This window comes from Phocoena sinus, chromosome 4 (assembly GCF_008692025.1).
Source record: "Phocoena sinus isolate mPhoSin1 chromosome 4, mPhoSin1.pri, whole genome shotgun sequence".
In the NCBI taxonomy this organism is placed as follows: Eukaryota; Metazoa; Chordata; class Mammalia; order Artiodactyla; family Phocoenidae; genus Phocoena; species Phocoena sinus.
The window spans coordinates 119,258,635-119,279,533 of record NC_045766.1 but is presented as its reverse complement, the minus strand read 5'-3'; the positions used below and the strand labels follow the sequence as shown (position 1 = coordinate 119,279,533).

Genomic DNA, 20,899 nt, shown 5'->3' with positions numbered 1-20,899 from the left:
AAGCTGGGACACAAGGGTCAACAGGAGGCAGTCCCAGCTCTGAGGGAGCCACCAGCCCGGCCAGGGAGGGGCCCAACTAGGACTTCGAAACAAACTGAAAGATCACAAGGCGGCTGCACAGCTGACGTGCCCGTAACTATCACAGCAAGGAACAGCATCAGTCCACAAAGGCAAAGTCCGCCTTCCGTCTGATCTGTGTAGACCCCCACGCCCCCCAACCCGCCCCCGAAGCCCCAGGTCTAGAGAACTGGACCTCTACAGAGCAGGGTCTAGTATTCGCCCTCCCGGCCGGAGGGTGTCAGGGCGCAGGGCGACAAGGAGAAACGAGACGGGGAAGCAGAGGCCCAGGCAGCAGAGGGGAAGTGGCCCACGCGACCCCCGAAGACGCTGCAGCAGGTAGGGCGGGCTGGCGAGGGTCCGCTCAGCTCTCAGCGCCGTTCCTTCCCGAAGAGGGAAGCCCGTGGTGCTGCGGCCCTCGCCGTCTGACCAGAAGCTCCGCCAGCGCGTCGCAAGACTGAAGGCGCTTCGAGCCTCGCACAGCGAGGCCGGAGCCTTGGGGGCGGGACGTCGACGAAGCCCTGCCTCTGGCTCCTCCCCCCCAGGAGCGCGAGCCGGTCCCGCGCGGCGCCATCCCTTTCCCGGGTCATCGCCCCTCCCCTCTTCCGGGCCGCGAGCCCCCCGCGCGCCGCTTCAGAGCAGCGTTCGCTTGCTCGCTCGCGCGCGCGCGCCCACCAGCCCGCCCTCTCAGCGCGCGCTCGGCCGCCCGACGACGCGGGAGCTGCACGCGCCAGACTAGGCTCGCCGCGCTCACTGCCGCCGAGCGCCGGCCCGCTGAGGCGGCGCCCTCGGTTCCCGGCCAGGAGGGAATCTGTGGCCCCAGAGCGGAGGCGGCGGCGGTGAGGAGACCGGGCCGGGAGGAGGCGGACATGGCGGGGCTGAGGGCTTCGGGAGGAGGGTGGTCCGGGCGTCTTTGCGGCCACGTCGAAGGCTCGCGGGCGGGCAGCGCGCGGGGGAACCAGGAGGAGTGCGGGGTCGAACCTGCTTGCATCGGCTCTGGCCCGGCGCGAAGGAAGGGCTGGGGACGGAGGGGGGCGGCCCGCGAGCGTTTCCGCGGGACCCTCAGCGGCATCGCGACGGAGGAGACGCCGCTTCGAGGCTCCTGCCACGTTTTCACCGCGCGTTACCTTCTGCTCGCGGTGGGCGACAGCCCTGCGCCTGCCCACGCCCCCTCCCCCTCCGCGTCTGTGGGTTTTCTGGAGCCGGGAATCCGGCTCGCTGTCTGGGTGGGCGGGGGGGAGTCGCGCCTGAGGGGAGCCCGGTCCTTGAACCCGGAGCTGCCGGAGGCTGGAGCCTTCCTGGGGGCTGCGGACCCTGCGAGGCTGTTCGCGGGAGGAAGGGAAGGGGGCTCGGGGCGCTGCCCCCTTAACTCAGGAAAACCCGCGATTGCAGAAGTTGGACGCGCGTGCAGGCCGTTCTTCCAAGAGTGGGTGGGGACGTTTGGTGCCTACTCACCCGGCGCTCTTCAAACCCAAGCGCGAGTGCCGAGCAGCAGGCTTGGATGGCTTACAAAGCCCAACTCCCGGCCCCGTGGGAATCCTGTCGCTCGGGGTCCAGAGCCCGCTTTGTGTCGCCGCGGAGCCTGGTCGAGGGCTCGTCACCCCCCGCGGCCGGGACCTCCCCCCGCCACCCCCCCTTCCTCAACCTTGGGAACGTCTGTCGGGAGAAATACTTGTTTCTAGAAACGGCCGCGATGAAGCTCTTCGTTACAAGAGAGGGAAAAGTACAAAGTTATGAACTCCTGGAAGGCAGGACTGGGTTTTCCTTTGGGTTCTCTCCCCGCCGCCGTGAGCAGAGGACCCTGTGGAACAAAGTAGAACTTGAGGGGCAGCCGCCTCGGTGACTACGTCCGAGGATGACGTCACCGTGCGATGTTTAAAATGGGAGCTTTTCGCTCCGAGTGTGGGTGGAGAAATTGCGGCGACTTACTCGGGGCGCCTAAGGGCTTCTTGGCCCTGCTGGCTTCTGGTTTCTCTCTCCCTGACCTCATAACTCTCCCCTCTAGGGCTGCCCTTTTGGTACTCCTAGAATACTGACCGGTGGAGGTGGGTTAAATTCTCAGCTCTTCCAGGCATCATTCCCTCAAACTGAAAAAAAAAAAAGTAATTCCATATGACTCATCTTGTGTTACAACCCAAAGCCACCACTAAGTGGTTCTTTTCCTTCCTTTCTTCCTTTTATTTTTTGATATGAAACAGAGAAGAAAAAATAAAAGGAAAACAAAACTCAGATATGTGGAACATAGTTGGCCAATTTAATGAATAAGGAGAATGAGCTAGTTAGGGATTGAGTACCTTTCTAGTTTTCTTTGGTGGGGTGGAGGCTAATGGAGTTCCATCAGCAAGTTTCATCCCAAACCATGTATTAAATTGCAGTGGGTTTTCTTTTCCATCATAACGTGGTGGAGTATAAATATAGCTTTATAAGTGGAAATGGCTGACTTTTTTTCAGGAAGAGGCTGCACAGCAGTTGTGGAGGGCTGGGGTTGTGTGCAGCTGGCCATAGAAGGTAGACTTGGCATTCTAGGGTTTCCAGGAGGAAGGTCTGGGTGTCTTCCCATCTAGCATCAGGGTGGCCATGGCTGCCAGCACACCTCTCAAATAACATATAGAATTTATTTCACACTGAGGTCCCTTGTTTGAATTTGCACAAGGAGGAAAGGAATCTTATGAAGACGGACTTTAAGAGCAACTTTGAGAAAAGAAAAAGGAAGCTAACAGAATCAGCTGTATTTTTTAAATGTGAAAGAACACAAACTATAGGCTGGGTTGGTCAATTTTTGCACTAAACGTAACAGGGGCTGTATGTCTTTAATAATTGGCTCTGAAAAGGTGATGTTGCTTAATAAACGCAGCATCTGAATAACTCCAAGTTACTTACAGCAGCCAAATAAATGAGCTCATCAAGCAAAGACAGAATATACATCGAAACAATCCCAGTACAAGGTTTTTGCCTTTATGCATTAATCAGTGATAAATCAGATCTGTCATTTAAAAAGAGCCCTTTTTGAGGCAGTTCCAATATGCAGCTGAATCTCTGATTATTTCTTTTAGATTTTCTGTGAATGACCCTGAATTTCCACTCTCTTAAATATGTTTTGATAGAGCTGGGGTTTTTTGGTCATATTTTTTAGGTAAATATATTTCTGTTCTTGAAAGAGTGCTTACAGAAGCTTGATAATGGATTTTTTTTTCTTTGTGTATAACAGCTTTATTGAAATATAATTCACATACTATACGATTCACACATTTAAAATGTACAGGTCTTCGGTTTTAGTACATTCACAGAGTTGTACAACCATCAGCACAGTCAATTTTAGGACATTTTCATCACCTCAAAAGGAAATCTTATACTCACTGACATCACTCCTTCCCCCCCATCCTCCTACCCCTAGGCCACTAATCTACTTTCTGTTTATATAGATTTGCTTATTCTGGACATTTCATATAATTGGTGTCATACAGTATTTGGTCTTTTGGCTTCTTTCCCTTCGCATAATGTATTCAAGTTTCATACATGTTGTAGCACATATCAGCATGTCATTTCTTTTTGTTGCTGAATAATATACTACACTTTATTTGTCCATTTATCAGTTGATCAACATTTAGTTTATTTCTACTTTTTAGTTATGAATAATGTTTCTGTGGACATTTGTGTACAAGTTTTTGTGTGAACATATGGTTTCATTTCTCTTGGGTATAGAGCTAGGAGTAGAATTGCTGGGTCATATGGTAGCTATATATCTGACCTTTTTAGGAACTGCCAAAGTAGTGGCTCTACAATACTGGATTTTAAAGTGGACTTTTTTATGTTTTAAAATACAAGTTATTTCATAGAACTTTAAACTTGAATTATTGTAGCTAAATATTGACACATTTAAGTAAAAACTATATAATGGTATCATTGTAATGCTTCTCTTTGAGTGATATCTCTGATTTTATTTTAGCTAACAGGAGCAATTTGGTGTGCTCTCTTTACTGAACTCCTTTACAAAGCTAGGTGATAAGACTCTTGAACAGTATTTTATAATAAGGTCTTTATGGCATAAATTAGTGACTGTTCCCTACTCCAGATATGAACCAGTGAAACAAGATAAAATTAGAAGGAGGAAGGGGTGCTGCTGTAAAGGAGGGATATTTTGCAGAGCTTTATCTTCAAGTTTTGATGTTTTGGTTTTTTGAGAAAAACTATTTTATCTTTGCAGGGAAAGATGAAGAACGAAATTGCTGCCGTAGTCTTCTTTTTCACAAGGCTAGTTCGAAAACATGATAAGTTGAAAAAAGAAGCAGTCGAGAGGTTTGCTGAGAAATTGACTCTAATACTTCAAGAAAAATATAAAAATCACTGGTATCCGGAAAAACCATCAAAAGGACAGGCCTACAGGTAAAGGAATAGCTTGGACAGTTAGATTGGACTAAATGAAGAGGCTGATCAGCTCCTCAAATGAGTGCCAGGCCAGAGGAATGATGGGTGTGTCCAGTACATGCCTTTCACAGTTTATCTGCAAAATACCCAACTCAGGAGTGTGTCAGTTTTATTTTTTCCTTATTCACTTTAAAATACAAGTATTCGTTGTTCGAGTCCCACTGCCTGGACTTGGGGGGCCAATAGTATAGGCTCATGGGAGTTAGTCTTGTGGTCATAGTGTGGTTCCTGAGTGTTTTTCTTTAAGTATCACAGGTAGTTGAGGGCTTTCCCAATTGTAGAGAACCCCTAAAACTATCACTTAAAAGGGGGCATGGTAAGGGTTGAGGGAAATGAGTTCCTTGTATTTAAAAGTAAATTACATGTTACGTGTTAGAAGTTTTTTGGCAAATGAGAACTAAGATTATTAGACACCTAACATGTTCTTGACACAGGAATAATTTCATTTGTACTGTGCATAATTCGTTGTGGTAGAAGCCATTGTAACCATTTTATAGATGAAGGTAACTTACCTATGATTCACAACTGGTAAATATTAGCTCTGGGATTTGAATTCAGGTCTCACTGACTCTAAATTCTTATGAGCTTTCTGTATACCACAGTCCTCCCACAGCCTTGTCTCTGAGAGTGAAGGCAATTCTCACTCCCAGCTATCTTTTGTACTGTGGTTTATGTTACATTTACAGTTTAAAGAAGAGCAGCCTCCTGTAAAACATGTTCTGGCATGCTCACTCTTTAGTATTTATGTGACTACTTGGGAACCCGAGTTGAGAATATTCTGCTAAACTCAGCTGTTCAAACCATGCCCCATTTGTGGATGTGACCAAAAAAATAAAAGTGGAACAGTTGTGACTATCATGAATACAGAAATTCTTTTATTTATGCATATTGCTGTCCCCAAAGATTCCTCCACAAATCAGCCCTTCACAGTAAAAAGCACTTCCTTTCAGTCGCTGAGCTCTTGAAAGGGTAAGACTGTTCACGGAGTGTGCAAGGGAGGTGAAAACATGATTTGTTTAGTTCTCATTTGCTAAAAGCCAGGTGAGCATATGATCTGTTGAAAAGAAAAGAATCAAAGTAATTGATATATTTTCCTCTTCATTTCTATCCAAAGAGGTATCCTAGTATATTGGAAAATGTGGTGAGTGAAAGTAGAAATGTGGATGTTCTATATAAAGCACTCAAGTTACTGTTTTTTATCCTCTCACTTGATTCTCTTAATTTTTTCTGCACATCTTCATTTCTGATAGAGTGAACAGCTTTTGTGAATTAGAGCTGTTCAAGCTTTTTACACTGATATAATTGACATTGGACTAAGGCTTTTGGAAGTGCCAAGCCACCGTACTATTACTGAAAAAGGAGACACTATCAAGTAAATGCTTAAAGGTCAGACAGTGTACAATTTTATTTCCATTAATTCTAAAAACTTGAGGAAAAAAGTTATCCACAGGATTAAATTGGCATATAATCAGAAGTATCATTATTGAGTCATTTTGAAGCCGTCTTTGAAGTAGAAAACTATTAGAGTTAATTGTGGGTCGTTTCTTTTATAAAAATGAATAGACTATAGGCTTAACCAGGGTTAGTAGACTCTTCAATCCGTAAAGTTCTTTTTCTTCTAAAGTTTTTATAAATTAGTATGTTTCTCTGCAGGGAGGTATGTTTCTCTTATACAAATAAGAGCAATTTGGTAACATTATCAAGATCTATAAAAATATTCACAGTCTTTGAAAAGTAAATCTCCTAAAATCTATTCTAGAAGCATAATCAGAAATGCAGACAAATATGTATGAATATGGATATTTCTTACACTTTATAATTGCAAAAAAATTGGAAAGCGCTACACTGTCAACATTAAGTAAACAATGGACTATTTTTATGCAGCTTTTAAAATCTTGTTTTTGCAGAGTGGTTAATGGGTAAATCGTCGCAGTATCTAGAGTGAAAAAAATAGCATAAAAATATGTAAGGTATGCAAATTTTGTTGAAGCGAGTCTCTATTTAAGCATCTATATTTACATATATTTTTTTAAGCTTAGAGCCTACATCTCCCGCATTGTAGATAAAAAAAACAAACACATACATCTAAGGTCTACCTTACACTTAATTGCTTTTGATCCTGGTGCACGTGGGACTTTTGAATCAACCTACACAACATTAAGAATCTATAACATAGGACCATCTTATAGAAAGGAATAAAGAGTATCTTACATGGCTTAAAATATTTTTTTTTTTTACTCTGAATTTGCTAAATTGTTAACGGTGATGTTATGATAAGTACAGGCATAATAGGGTTGTTTAATAAAGTGAACTTTGGCATCTCGTCTGGATCTGAGCTCTGGATTCATTACTTTCTAGCTGTGTAATTTTGGGCAAGTTACTCAAACTCTCTCTGCCTCCTTTCTTTTTTACAGTGGAGAAAATAGTATCTAACTCACAGGATCATTGTGAAAATTTAAAAAGTCAACATAGGCATACCTTATTTTATTGTGCTTTGCTTTACTGTGCATCACAGACATTGCGTTTTTTATAAACTGAAGGTTTGTGCAGCTGCATTGAGCAAGGCTGTCAGTGCCAGTTTTCCAACAGCAGTTGCTCACTTTGTGTCTCTGTGTCACATTTTGGTAATTCTTAAGAGTATTTCAAACTTTTTCATTATTATATTTGTTTTGGTGATCTGTGATCAGTGATCTTTGGTGTTACTGTTACAAAGACTTGGTGAAGGCTCAGATGGTTACCATTTTTTAGCAATAAAGTAGTTTTTAATTAAGCTATGTACATTGTTTTTTAGACATAATGCTATTGCACACTTAATAGACTACAGTGTACTGTAATACAACTTTTATATATACTGGGAAACCAAAAATTTGTGTGACTAGCTCTATTGAGATACTCGCTTTATTGCTGTGGTCTGGAACCAAACCTGCAATGTCTGAGGTATGCCTGTACATGCAGAGCATTCAGAAGACTCTCCATTGCATGGTAAACCTTCAAAAAGAGTTGTTATTATTATTTAGAAATACATATTAGCTATTACCTAATGAGAACTTTTTTCACTGTTTTAAATGAAAGTTGAAATTAACTAATAATTAAACTTAAAAAAAATTTAAATAGTACCTTATTCTGTTGATGTTACAGTATTGTATTTAGTGATATAATCAGTATTTGTCAATTAACTTATATTTTCCATATTTTTGGAGAAGTAAAATGACTTAATCTAAATTCACCTAATAATACTAGGACTCATACTAAAACCTGGGTTCTCTTGATTGATTTCTTAGCTGTAGGCAATAAATACTTTCATTGTAGCTAACGTTTCTCTATGTAAGCAGAATACTTATTTTAATAGGTATTTTTGCATTCATACTGAGAACCATCTTTGAGCATTCTGATAGGTAGCTGTGAATGGTATTTCTTAGGTTAGAAAAATTGGAACAGATGGGAATTCCCTGGCAGTCCAGTGGTTAGGACTCTGTGCTTTCACTGCTGTGGGCATGGGTTAGATTCCTGGTTGGGGAACTAAGATTCCTGCAAGCCATGTGGTGCGACCAAAAAAAAAAAAGGAACAGTCTTTAGTGGTTTAGAATTTTTTTCTCTCTTTCGATAACTTAAAAAAAAAAGAAAGAAAACTCGAGTAACAGAGGTTAAGTGAAATAAGCCAATAACACTTTTGGATTTTTTTTCTAATTAATTTATTTGGCTGCATCGGGTCTTAGTTGTGGCATGCAGGATCTTCTGTTGCGGTGCGCGGGCTTCTCTCTCATCACGGCATGCGGGCTCCAGAGTGCACCGGCTCAGTAGTTGCGGTGTGAGGTCTTAGTTCCCCGATCAGGGACCAAACCCGCATCCCCTGCATTGGAAGACGGATTCTTAACCACTGAACTACCAAGGAAGTCCCTGGATTATATTTTAATCTTAAGTACATGGTATGAATGGTTCTGTGTCCTTGACTGATTCGGTATTTAGAGAACAATTATAGGTAAGGCATAGGATACCCTTCTTAAGCAAGGTAACAACAGATCAAAACTTGTCACAAGAATTTCCAAATATTATTTGAACCATTGGTCGAGGTCTTTTGTGAGTTGGAGATTTTGTTATATAGGAATTTGACCTATTAAAACTTTTACTTCAAAGCTCTAAGTAATTTCTTGCAACTTTCATACTCCTTGCTCATTTAATGTACGTGTGAGATTGAGTAGTTTCTGTGTGAAATGAAGTAGAGCCAGTTCTAGTGATTTCCCTGTGCTCACACAGACTCTTCTTTCCACCAGGCTGGGTAGTCTTGATGATGCTGCTGCCTCTTTGCCTTTAGTTCAGATTTATTATCTATTTAGGATAGATATTCCTGGGTTCTTTGCCAGGGTTCATTTAATTTTTTTAAATTCATGTTGGCAAAAACTAATAGATATAACAAAGTTTCTGATTTACATTTATTTAAAGCTATTAACATTACTCCACTTTGTTGTAGATGCATTCGTGTCAATAAGTTTCAGAGAGTTGATCCTGATGTCCTGAAAGCGTGTGAGAACAGCTGCATTTTGTACAGTGACCTGGGCTTGCCAAAGGAACTCACTCTATGGGTGGACCCATGTGAGGTGTGCTGTCGGTGAGTTCTTGAGTTTGGCAGCTTAACTGATTACCATGCTGGAACTGATTTTATGAAATTCTCTCAGGTACTGCCTACACATGTATTTTTATAGCCAGGAGCTGGTTGTTTGGCTTTCTCAGCTGTGAATTTTGTAAACTATTCTTCTTGGAGGTGATAGTGAAAGACTGGTTACATTCCTGTTTTACAGCTAAAGAAACTCAAAAACTGATAGAGCAGGGTTTTTTTTTAGAGCTTTACCAAGAACTCTATTGTAGAATTTAGACACCTAGACTCCCTATAGGTCAATTATATCTTCTTTCATTGGTGGTGCCCTTGTCTTTCCCCTCTTCAAATTAGGAAAGACGCTAATCCCAAATAATACTGGATATTAACTTTTGGTTGATTTCTGTTTCTGTTTGTTTCTACTCTTGCCTCCCTCCCCCTTTTTGGTTTTTAAGTGGCTGAGTGATATTTTCATGGTTTTATTTTCATAATGGAAATTATTTCTTGTCTCCTAATGAGCAGAATTGTAAAAAGTGAGTGTTAGGTATGAAATCTAATTGAACTTCATTCTAAAAATACTCATTGTGGGCTTCCCTGGTGGTGCGGTGGTTAAGAATCGGCCTGCCAAGGCAGGGGACACGGGTTTGAGCCCTGGTCCAGGAAGATCCCACACGCTGTGGAGCAACTAAGCCTATGCGCCACAACTACTGAGCCTGTGCTCTAGAGCCTGCGAGCCACAACTACTGAGCCCAAGTGCTGCAACTACTGAAGCCCACGTGCTTAGAGCCCATGCTCTGCAACAAGAGAAGCCACTGCAATGAGAAGCCTGTGGACCGCAACGAAGAGTAGCCCCCGCTCCCCGCAACTACAGAAAGCCCGCGCGCGCAGCAACAAAGACACAACACAGCCATAGATAAACAGATAAATAAATAAATAAAATAAAAATACTCATTTTGGACCAGGCATTCTTAGTTGTAGGGTTTTTAAAAAATGAAAGTGACATTCAGGTAGTTCAGAGTGTAATAAGGGAGAAGAAAGAAAAAGCAGATTACAACAGAGTGTGATTTGTGCTATAATACAATTATGTACAAAATGCAGTAGTTGGTGGCACAAAGGAGAAATTCACTGCCTCAGGAAAGACTATAGTCAGCCCTTGGTATTGGTGAGGGATTAGTTCCAGAACATGCCCCCGCCCCGGCCACATGCACACACACAGAGGCAATATCCTCGGGTGCTCAAGTCCCTTATATAAAATAGTGTAGTATTTGCATATAACCTATGCATAACATCCCGTATACTTTAAATCATCTCTAGATTTCTTATAGTACCTAATGCAATGTAAATGCTGTGTAAATAGTTGTAAGTACAATGCAAATGCTATGTAAATAGTTGCTTGAATTGAAAAAAATTCAAGTTTTGCTTTTAGGAACTTTCTGGATTGTTTCTCCCCAAATGTTTTTGGTCTGTGGTTGGTTGAATGCATGGATGCAGAACCCATGGATATGGAGGGCTGACTGTAGAGTAGGTGATACTTGAGCTGAGTGGGGAAGGATGAGTTGCAGTTGACTAGATGACAAGGTTGGAAGGACATTTCCAGGCAGGAGGAACAGGATAAATAGATGCATGGAACCCCTGTGAGTAATTTCCTACAGCTGTTCCTTTAGGGTTTTCTCTTTGGTTTAAAGGTACAGTTCACCCATTGATTATAGTAGAGGTGCTGTTTGATGCAACCCTAATATGTTCCAAAGGTGGTCATAGCCTTTGACCTGATCTCCAGCAATGAAAGTGGTGGTGAAGACATGTTGGAAAAATACATGGCAATCCTACAACAATTTTCTGGACCACCCTGGAGCTGCTTGATATAAGCTGGTGGCTTATATAAGCTTATTGCTTTGGGAAACCGGGTGTAGGTAGTAGATTCTCCAATACTTATTTCTCAGAAAAAGGAAGAGCAAGATACCTCAATTTTTGGTCTAAGAACGTCAAACATTTTTAGAGTCTGGGACTAATTAAGCACTTACCGTAGGCCAGGATCAGACTTTGTTTTATAGACTTGGACCACTGAATGAATCCCTGCAGAAGACCTCTGTATACAAGAAATAGCTATCACAAAGTTACTATATTGAAATGTTTACTTTTTATGAGGCCCACACTTTGATCATGATTTACTCTTACTTAACACACAGTTCTTTTAAGTTAGTTGTGTAGTTTTTCAGCCCATAAAAAATTACATGGCATTTGAAAGGGGATTGTTCCTAGTACAGTTGGCCTTCTGTATCTGAGGGTTCCACATCCATGCATTCAACCAACTTTAGTTCAAAAATATTTGGGGGGAGGGGGGGAAAGAAGTTCCAAAAAGCAAAACTTGAATTTGCCATGCCATGCAACTATTTATATAACATTTACATTGTATTAGATATGATAAGTAAATCTAGACATGATTTAAAGTGTATGGGAGGGTGTGCATAGTTTGTATGCAAGTACCATGCCATTTTATTTAAGGTACTTGGGCATCCACAGATTTTGGCATTGGAGGGAGGCAGGGATGGTCCTGGAACCAATCCCCCAGGATACTGTTGTCATAAAGCTACAAAAAAAAATAATTGTCTGACATAGAGGCAGGAACAAAAAAGCAAAAGAGTTGACCCAAATGTATTATCACAACATCAAATAATGAATACTTAATACAACGATCTTAAGTCATTAGGGAAAAGTTTCCATATCCAGGGATGTTTATGAAGTTGGCTAATTATATAAACATTTTGGACATATTTATTTGAAATGCTTAAACTACATCTTGGTACCTGAAGATAAAAGCTTTAGTTACATGGACATTCTACTTAAGTGGATACTTCATTACTTGATGATGCCAGATAATAAAAAATTACTGTGCTTTAGTCTTGTTAATATAACAAAATCTTTGCATTCAGTAGCCTTCTAATTATTTTATATATGATCAGAATTTTGCTCCAAATTGGCTATGATGTGAGGTTTTTCACAGTTAATAGAAATTATTGATATTTTCAGAATATGAGTGCTCATTCAGTAATGATAGAAATCCCAGAAAGAAAGACCTGTTAGTGATTGGGTAGAGGTAATTGCTATAAATTAACAGAGGAGACTGAGATATTAGTGCTTTTGGACCAAAACTGGAACTATTCTGAAAATTAAAGCTGATATAGCAGTTATATAATTGAATAAATATCTGAGTCATTAAAAATAATAACTCATTGGTATACTAAAGACTAAGGTTATGAAAAAAATTGAAATGCACTCAAAGAGAACATTCTTCATAGTTACTCCATCAGGATAAATATTGGAAGAGTGCAAAGTGTTATATAGTTAGAAATATTTCACTAAGTGAAATATTTTAGAAGATACTGAATAGACAACAGATCCTATAAGAAGGCCTGCAAATAGCTGGCAGCTTTATTATCTACTCAGTATTCTACACTTTTTGGTGTGTTTGTTCGTAATTTCTGTAATCCTTTCTTTTCCTGATAAAGAGCAATAGATACTATTGATTTGTTTCAAATTAACTCAGTAGACCTGAATGTTTTAGCAGTGTGTCATTGAAATTTGGAAAATTTAAAAGTTGTCCATTACGAATTCTGAGGAATTAACTGCACATTCTAATGTTACAGTAATATAGTAAGTAGCTTCACTTACCCTGAAGAGAGCCCTCATACCAAAATACTACCACGGGAAAAATGCAGAACCTAACTGAGCTTGAGTGTCGAAGAAACCTGAATTAATAAAGCTGATCCTTCAATCATTAGATGTCTGCCCTTGGATTAGATTTCTGTTTCTACAGAGGCAGGGATTTTTCTCAAATTTCTTGCCTTTCTGTTTTGCTTGAATTTTGACTCCATTAATGGGCAATACTGAAGCTAGGCCTAAGCCCATTGTTAATACTGCTGGTATTAATATATGAATTAACCTTTGATTTTATTGAAATTTGTTGCGTCTTTAAACCTGGAGAGGACCAAGGGGTAGATTTCCACTGCTACAACCCAAGGCCAAGTAATCTTGAAATTATACTTCATGAATTCTGTGTTGTGAAGAACCCTTCCCACTGTTCAGGCATCTTCTAAGAAGAATCACCAGCTGAAGACTAACCACTATCCAGCTATCTTCAGCTTCCTCACTCTGCAGATAGGAAACTAAGGCCGGGAGAGATTAAATAACTTGCACCTGGTAACAGAGCTAGTTAATGACAGAACAGAACCAGAAACATGTCTAGTGCTCTTTCCACCATCCTGCAGCAACTCCTTTTATGAGAGAGACTGAAAAAGAATAGAAAAGGAAATTATGTACCATATTTAGATTGCATTTATGGCCTCATCCAGCCTATAAGAAAGGAAGATAGCACAGTTGAAAGAAACAGAACTCACCTGTGAGACTACTTGATTGCCATTTAAACTTTCAAAGGCTTTGTTGCAGTTAGGCCTTTTACTTAATTGTAGATACAATCCTGATTCAGAAATAATTTGAGATAAGAATTATCATGAATGAAATTAATTGACATCAGTCAATTAACCCTATTTTCTGTTGATGTTTTTATATTTTTAAGCTTAGAATCACTTTGTTTAACTTTAATTACATGCTATGTAAGACTGCTTAACAATTCATTTCCTTTGTCCTAACACTTCCTAGAAATTGTTTCATATTATGTTGTGCAATCTATTTGAATGGATTTGTGGGTTTCTCCTCTGTCCTCTCAATGAAAACTCCTAGTTTTACTGTGTGTTGTGCTATTTTCCCTCATTGCAGAATTTATTTTCCTTTTTTCTAGTACCCAACAGCCGAAGTTACATGTTCTGACAATTATTTTTCTTAGATCAAAGCTTTAAAAATGTTTTGGAAGGATAAAAACGTTTGCTTAATTTAAAAAAAATAAGATGGGGGTAAGCATTTATCATAGGAATCTCTATGAAATCAGCAGTATAATTCAAGCAAAAAAAATCCTTTTATTTTCCTCAACAGTAGTACTTCAACAATTGCCTCAGTTCTCGTTTTTGTCAGTGTGGATATAGGAAACAGAGGCCTCTTTTTTATTTAATCGTGGTAAAAGTAAATCCCATAGGAAATGTCTGGTTGATTTTTGACTTGAATTACTAGGATCTGTTATAAGGGTCAGTTAAAAATTTGTTAGAAAGTTCTGTATGGCCAGTTTCAGTGGTACGTACAAAAATGTAATCAAAACAATGAGTTTCTCTGATATCGTAGACAACTAATTTTGTCAGGAGGCAGTAGAAAAGAAAATTGGAAAAGAGAATGAGGTCACTTTTCATTTGTACTTTAATAGACCAGGAGTAGAAAATTGTGGCCTGCCTGTTGGCATGGAGCTGGGTTAGGATACTATAGATGTAGAATCAAGTTCTGGGAGGGTTCCTTCTTTGCTTGGAACTGATGGCATGTCCAGACCTGTTCAGTTGTTTTTGTGGACATTCCCTGCTTTGTTGATGTGACTTCAAGGTGTGTGAGTTTTTTGGTTTTTTTATTCTTAGGTATGGAGAGAAAAACAACGCATTCATTGTTGCCAGCTTTGAAAATGAGGATGAGAACAAGGATGAGATTTCCAAGAAAGTGACCAGGGCCCTTGATAAGGTTACCTCTGATTATCATTCAGGGTCCTCTTCTTCAGATGAAGAAACAAGTAAGGAAGTAGAAGTGAAACCCAATTCAGTGGCTGCGACCCCCAGCCCCGTGTACCAGGTAACTATGAAGTGGCTCCATATTGAAGGTCATGAGCAAGGCTTGCAAGGGCATTCTAGGTAGTCCTGCTTATGTTGCCCAGTTTCTGAGTTGAAATTCTGGATCACAGTTCTTGCCTTCCCACGCTAAGGGGAAGCTGCTACCTCTGAGATGAAATAGGCATCCTGAGTCATATTATCAAAGGTCTGCTTTACTAAATAAGTGGGATGAATACATTGTAAAAACAATAGAAAAATAATGGTGATAAAACATTCCTGATGTTTTAAAAATCCTTATTGCATTCAAAAATAGCTACTCATTTTTTTGTAGCCTTTAACACTTCCAATTTGTACCTAACTTTCATGTTCTTTCCCTTTCTATAATTAAAGAGAAACCTCACTAAATTATTCTTTAATTTTTCACTCAAGCCAAAACAATATCTTTCTTTGCTTTAACATTTAAAGAGTCATATAGCTATTAATACTAAAATTTAAAGAAGTCCTTTGAGTTGAGCCTTATTCTGTACGTGTAGTTTTTCTAATTTTGAGTATATTTTTAAATATACCTATTTTTATTAATTTGGCCTTAATTAGACATAATTAAACATACCAGGTTTCCGGTAGGGTTTGATTTGGGCTAAAATGAGAATTTAGACCTTAATGAGTAAGAAATCAGAGTATCATAAGTATGAGAAACTGAACCTTTAAATCCAGGATACATTTATATAATGAACATCCTTTCAGTATAACTTAATTTTTGAGTTCTTAATTTTTTATTTATTTATTTATTTATTTATTTTGCGGTACGCAGGCCTCTCACTGTTGTGGCCTCTCCCGTTGCAGAGCACAGGCTCCGGACGCGCAGGCTCAGCGGCCATGGCTCACGGGCCCAGCCGCTCTGCGGCATGTGGGATCTTCCTGGACCGGGGCACGAACCCACGTCCCCTGCATTGGCAGGCGGACTCTCAACCACTGCGCCACCAGGGAGGCCCTATTTTTTTTTTTTAATTGTTAAATTATCCTTCCTAGGCTTGAGAGGAAGCTTAGTTCTGAAGATTGTCACATTCTTAGGGGTATATGTATATGTGTATATTACAACATATGCACCTGCTTTAAAAAAAAATACAAAACAAAAAGTTGAAACAGTATGAAAGAGTATAGGGGCTTCCCTGGTAGTGCAGTGGTTAAGAATCCACCTGCCAATGCTGGGGACACTGGGTCGAGCCCTGGTCTGGGAATATCCCACATGCCGCCGAGCAACTAAGCCCGTGTGCCACAACTACTGAGCCTGCACTCTAGAGCCCACAAGCCACAACTACTGAGCCCATGTGCCACAACTACTGAAGCCTGCACACCTAGAGCCTGTGCTCCGCAACAAGAGAAGCCACTGCAATGACAAGCCCGTGCACCACAATGAAGAGTAGCCCCCACTCACCGCAACTAGAGAAAGCCCACACATAGCAACAAAGACCCAACAGAGCCATAAATAAATAAATTTATTTAAAAAAAAAAAAAAAAGAGTAAAATAGTGACACGTCCTCCTCTTCCCACAATGACCAGTCTTGTGCCCTTGCATGGAGGTTTTCATTACCAGTTATTTTTATATTCTTCCCAAGAGATTCCCTATATAGATAAGTAAACATAATATTTGTAATTCAGGGATCATTTTTAAGACCATGGCCATAAATATTTTGGACATATTTTTCCTCTGTATGATGTATTATGTACTACAGATTACAGTTGTTAAATTGCCTGGAATTCATTCAGGTGTGTGCTAATTTTACCTCAAGAATTTTATTTGTTACACAGCAAAGCAAGAATGTAAATTCCAAATTGAAGTGATTGCTGCTAATTTTTTCAAGTAAATTGACCTTTAATTTTTAGATTTTCTTTTAAAATTAAATTGTATTTGTTTTCCCCTATGTTGAAAGACTATTAGGATAAAATTATAACAGAAAGGCATAGAAATTGAACTGTCCTTTATGTGCTTTTCTCCTTGACATTATATTCACTTACAAAACATTTCATGACTGAGAAGCATAGCTCTTAAAATCATTGTGTAGAAAGCTGGTGCAGATGGTCCACTTTAATCTTTTTTACCTATACATTTTTCCATCTTGAACCTGGCATTACCAAGAGCCTTAAAAAAGAGGTTATCAAAGTATGGGCAAAGTAATTCCGAGCTTTGTTCTCTGAGGGGGGTCTGTGTTTTCTGAAAGGAACCTCCAGAGATAATTCTACTAATTAAGAATGAAAATTATGTTATTTCTCCCCGAATTGATCTATAGTTTCAACTTGCTATCAATCAAAATCCCAAAAGGCTTTTTCTAGATAAAATTTAAAGAAAGGAGAATCAACTCAGAGATCTCACACTAATATTAAGTCGTCATGTTTATCAAGATAGTGTGATAATGATTTAAAGATATATAAATATATTATTGGAACAGATAGAGAGCCCAGAAGTAGACCCATGTATGTACAATTTCGTTTTTTTTTTTTTTTAATAAAAGTGCCAAAGCAATTCAGTAGGGTAAGTATATAAGAACTAGTACTGGAACAATTGGATAATCTATATATTAAAAAAAAATAAAAGTGAACCTAACTGCTACCTGATACCATACATTAGAAAACTAATTTGAGGGACTTCCCTGATGGCACAGTGGTTAAGAATCCACCTGCCATTGCAGGGGACACAGGTTCGATCCCTGGTCTGGGAAGATCTCACGTGCCGCGGAGCCACTAAGTCCATGCGCCACAACTACTGAGACTGCGCTCTAGAGCCCGCAAGCCACAGCTACTGAAGCCCTTGTGCCTAGAGCCCGTGCTCTGCAACAAGAGAACCCACCTCAATGAGAAGCCCACGCACCGCAACAAAGAGTAGCCCCTGCTCGCTGCAACTAGAGAAAGCCCACGCGCAGCAATGAAGACCCATGCAGCCAAATAATAAATATAAATAAATTAATTAATTAAAAGAAACCATTAAGAAAACGAATGGGCAAAAGCATAGACTGGGACAAAATATTCTTAATACATATATTTGTCAAAGGACTTGTTTCCAGAATATACTTTAAAAATCACTCCTATAAATCAATAATAAAAGACATGATCCAATTAAAAACAGTGGGCAAAAGATGAGAATAAACACTGTACAAAAGAAGTTATATAAATGGCCAGTAAGCAAATGAAAAAGGTGCTCAACCTTATTTGTCATCAGGAAAATTCAAATTGAAACTGCAGTGAAACACTACTTCCAGAATGGCTAAAATTAAAACGTCTGACAATACCAAATGTTGGCAAGGATGTGAAGCAGCTGGATTCATAAACTGTTGATGGGAGTGTAAAATGGTATAACCACTTTGGAAAACTGGCATTTACGAAGTTAAATATGCATCTGCCCTATAACCCAACAGTTCCACTCCTAAGTATTTAACAAGAGAAATGAAAAAAACCAAATATCTACAAAGCCTCATATTAGAATGTTTATAACAGCTTTTTTCATAATCGTTTAATTAAAAAAAGGAAAACCACCCAAATACCCATTAACAAGTGAATGGGAGGAAATTGTGTATTCATTCACACAGTAGGATAATAGCATTAAAACAGAAAGAACTAATAATAGACACAATACGGAAGGACCTAAAAAACATCTGATTGAGCAAAAGAATTTTGCTGGGGATTTCTTGGTGGTCCAGTGATTAGGACTCCCCTCTTTTACTGCGGAGGGCACGGGTTTGATCCCTGATTGGGGAACTAAGATCCCACAGCCAGGCGGTGTGGCAAAAAAAAATTTTTTGCCAGATACAAAAGAATACATGCCACATGATTCCATTTATATTAAGTTCACAAACAGGGAAAACTCAGTCTGGTGATAAAAATCAGTGGTTGTCTGTGGGATTGTGTCTTTCTGACAGTTTTAAAAGCTTATCAACACCCCAATGTACAAAGAAATGAAAACATTCCACTTTGCTACTGGTTTGTAGTATAGGTCAATTAGTTTGAACTCTAAATTCTTTATTTCCCCATTATTGTAGATAATCAAGAATTAACTGTGCTAAGGTTATTCACTGCTGCATTGTTTCGTTTGCTTTTGTGCATTGTTTTTTTGATATTAAAAGACTGAAAGCAGCCTAAATGTACTATCAACAAGACACCAGTTAATTTAGTTATGGCATAGTCATTGCATTACTAGCTGTAAAATGACCAAAAAAGTCATTATGTACTGAGATGAATGTCTCTGAGATGTATTTATCAAGTGCAAAAAGCAGTATACAGAATTTTGTGAGTTTTTATAAATGTGTATGTAGATGTATACCAAGTATATTCACAGAATATCTCTAAAGATGATCAAACAATTGATTAGTGTCAGCTGCCTCTGAGAGGGTAGCTGGTAATCACATAAAGAGACTTTTTTCCACTGTATACAATTTTGTACCTTTTGAATTTTCTATCATGAATGCAGTGCTGTTACACAGAATATAAATTTTTAAATGCCTATGCTAGGAAGAGCAGATTAGAAATCAGAGAACTCTGAAACTCAGTCACAGGGTGTGGCATTCTGAGCAGAGAGGTCTGAAACTGCTGATAACATTTTGAATGATGTGAACTTGATGTCCCACTTGACTTATGGGATAACCTAAGACTGTTTTCCAAAATGCTGAACTGGCTACATTAGAATCACCTGCAGTGTCATCAAAATACTTGGCCTTTCTTCCTAAAGTTTTGTTAATATTGTTCAGTAGACCAGGGCTGGGCCATGAACATTTTGTGTTTAAAAGCTTCTTAGGTGACTCTTTAGCCAGCTGTGGAAACCAGTGGTCTAAAACATGATGTGTCCTTACAAGCTTCTGTTCATTCTGTGTTTTCATCTTCTTTGGTTGAAATAGCCAGAAAATACCCGGTTGCTTTAGAGTGCTGTGTTTGAGTTTATTCATTTTCACTCATTTAGTGAAAAAACGCTGATTGATCACCTATTATATTTGAGGTTTTTAACATATTTAGACTTGATTGTAGTAATGTGCCTTAGACCTACTCTTAGGGTTGTGGGTGGGTGATTTTGTTTTTCTTTAATGAGTAATCTGGAAGGTCACCTAGTTTTTATATAACACATGACTAATTTTTTCTTTTTATTAACTTACTGTTTTCTCTTCTTTACAGATTTCAGAGGTGATATTCCCACCTCTTCCAATGTGGCACCCTTTACCCAGAAAAAAACCAGGAATGTACCGAGGGAATGGTCATCAAAGTCACTACCCTCCTCCTGTTCCATTTGGTTATCCAAATCAGGGAAGGAAGAATAAACCATATCGCCCAATTCCAGTAACATGGGTACCTCCTCCTGGAATGCATTGTGACCGGAATCACTGGATTAATCCTCACATGTTAGCACCTCACTAGCTGCTTTGATTCTGTTGGTGTCATGTTGAGAGAAGGTAGAATAAGCCTGACTGCATATTAAAAGTTCATACTCAAAGTAGTAAAGTTAGATGGGCTAAACCATCAAACTTATTTTTATAGAGAAGTTATTGAGAATAATCTTTCTTAAAAAATATATATGCACTTTAGATATATTGATATAGTTTGAGAAACTTTATTAAAGTTAGTCAAGTGCCTGAGTTTTTAATATTGGACTTGAGTATTTATATATTGTGCATCAACTCTGTTGGATATGAGAACACTGTAGGGGTGGACGATCTGTTCTAGCACCTTTGAGCATTTACTTTATGGAGAGTATGTAAGTTATTTATACACAAGGAAATCTATTTTATGTCATTGTTTAGAAGAATTGCGTGAAATCATGTAGTTGCAAATAAAAAGTAGTTTGAGGCATGACAATGTGTGCTTCTGTTCTGTGCATAAAAAGGGAGAAAGGGCAAAGGGTATCTCACTTCCATGTTTAATTAAATATTTAGCAAAGAAAAAACTAACCATTTTAACTTTTCTTTAAAAAATTGACTTTTGGGCTTCCCTGGTGGCGCAGTGGTTAAGAGTCCGCCTGCCGATGCAGGGGACATGGGTTCGTGCCCCGGTCCGGGAAGATCCCACATGCCGCGGAGCAGCTAGGCCCGTGAGCCATGGCCACTGAGCCTGCGTGTCCGGAGCCTGTGCTCCGCAACGGGAGAGGCCACAGCAG

The 20,899-nt window shown here is 39.7% G+C and overlaps 1 protein-coding gene across 2 annotated transcripts; it reads left to right on the top strand.

Annotated features, from left to right (window-relative positions):
• Positions 1–677: 677 nt before the first annotated feature.
• On the top strand, positions 678–20,601 carry BTG3 (BTG anti-proliferation factor 3). 2 transcript variants are annotated; one of them, XM_032630956.1, is made up of 5 exons: positions 691–896; positions 4,262–4,440; positions 8,951–9,088; positions 14,584–14,791; positions 19,924–20,598. In XM_032630956.1, the coding sequence occupies exons 2-5, from the start codon at positions 4,268–4,270 to the stop codon at positions 20,161–20,163; spliced, it is 759 nt and encodes a 252-aa protein (XP_032486847.1). In that variant the 5' UTR covers positions 691–896; positions 4,262–4,267; the 3' UTR covers positions 20,164–20,598. The 2 variants fall into 2 exon arrangements, with proteins under 2 accessions (XP_032486848.1, XP_032486847.1); XM_032630957.1 differs by lacking the exon at positions 8,951–9,088 and having other exon boundaries at positions 678–896; positions 19,924–20,601.
• Positions 20,602–20,899: the final 298 nt, after the last annotated feature.

Excerpts from the sequence above, each read along its gene's own strand:
- BTG3 (XM_032630956.1), top strand. The coding sequence starts at position 4,268 with ATGAAGAACGAAATTGCTGCCGTAGTCTTCTTTTTCACAAGGCTAGTT. Across the intron at positions 9,089-14,583 it reads CCATGTGAGGTGTGCTGTCG|GTATGGAGAGAAAAACAACG; the intron begins GTGAGTTCTTGA and ends TTTTATTCTTAG. Across the intron at positions 14,792-19,923 it reads CCCCCAGCCCCGTGTACCAG|ATTTCAGAGGTGATATTCCC; the intron begins GTAACTATGAAG and ends TCTTCTTTACAG.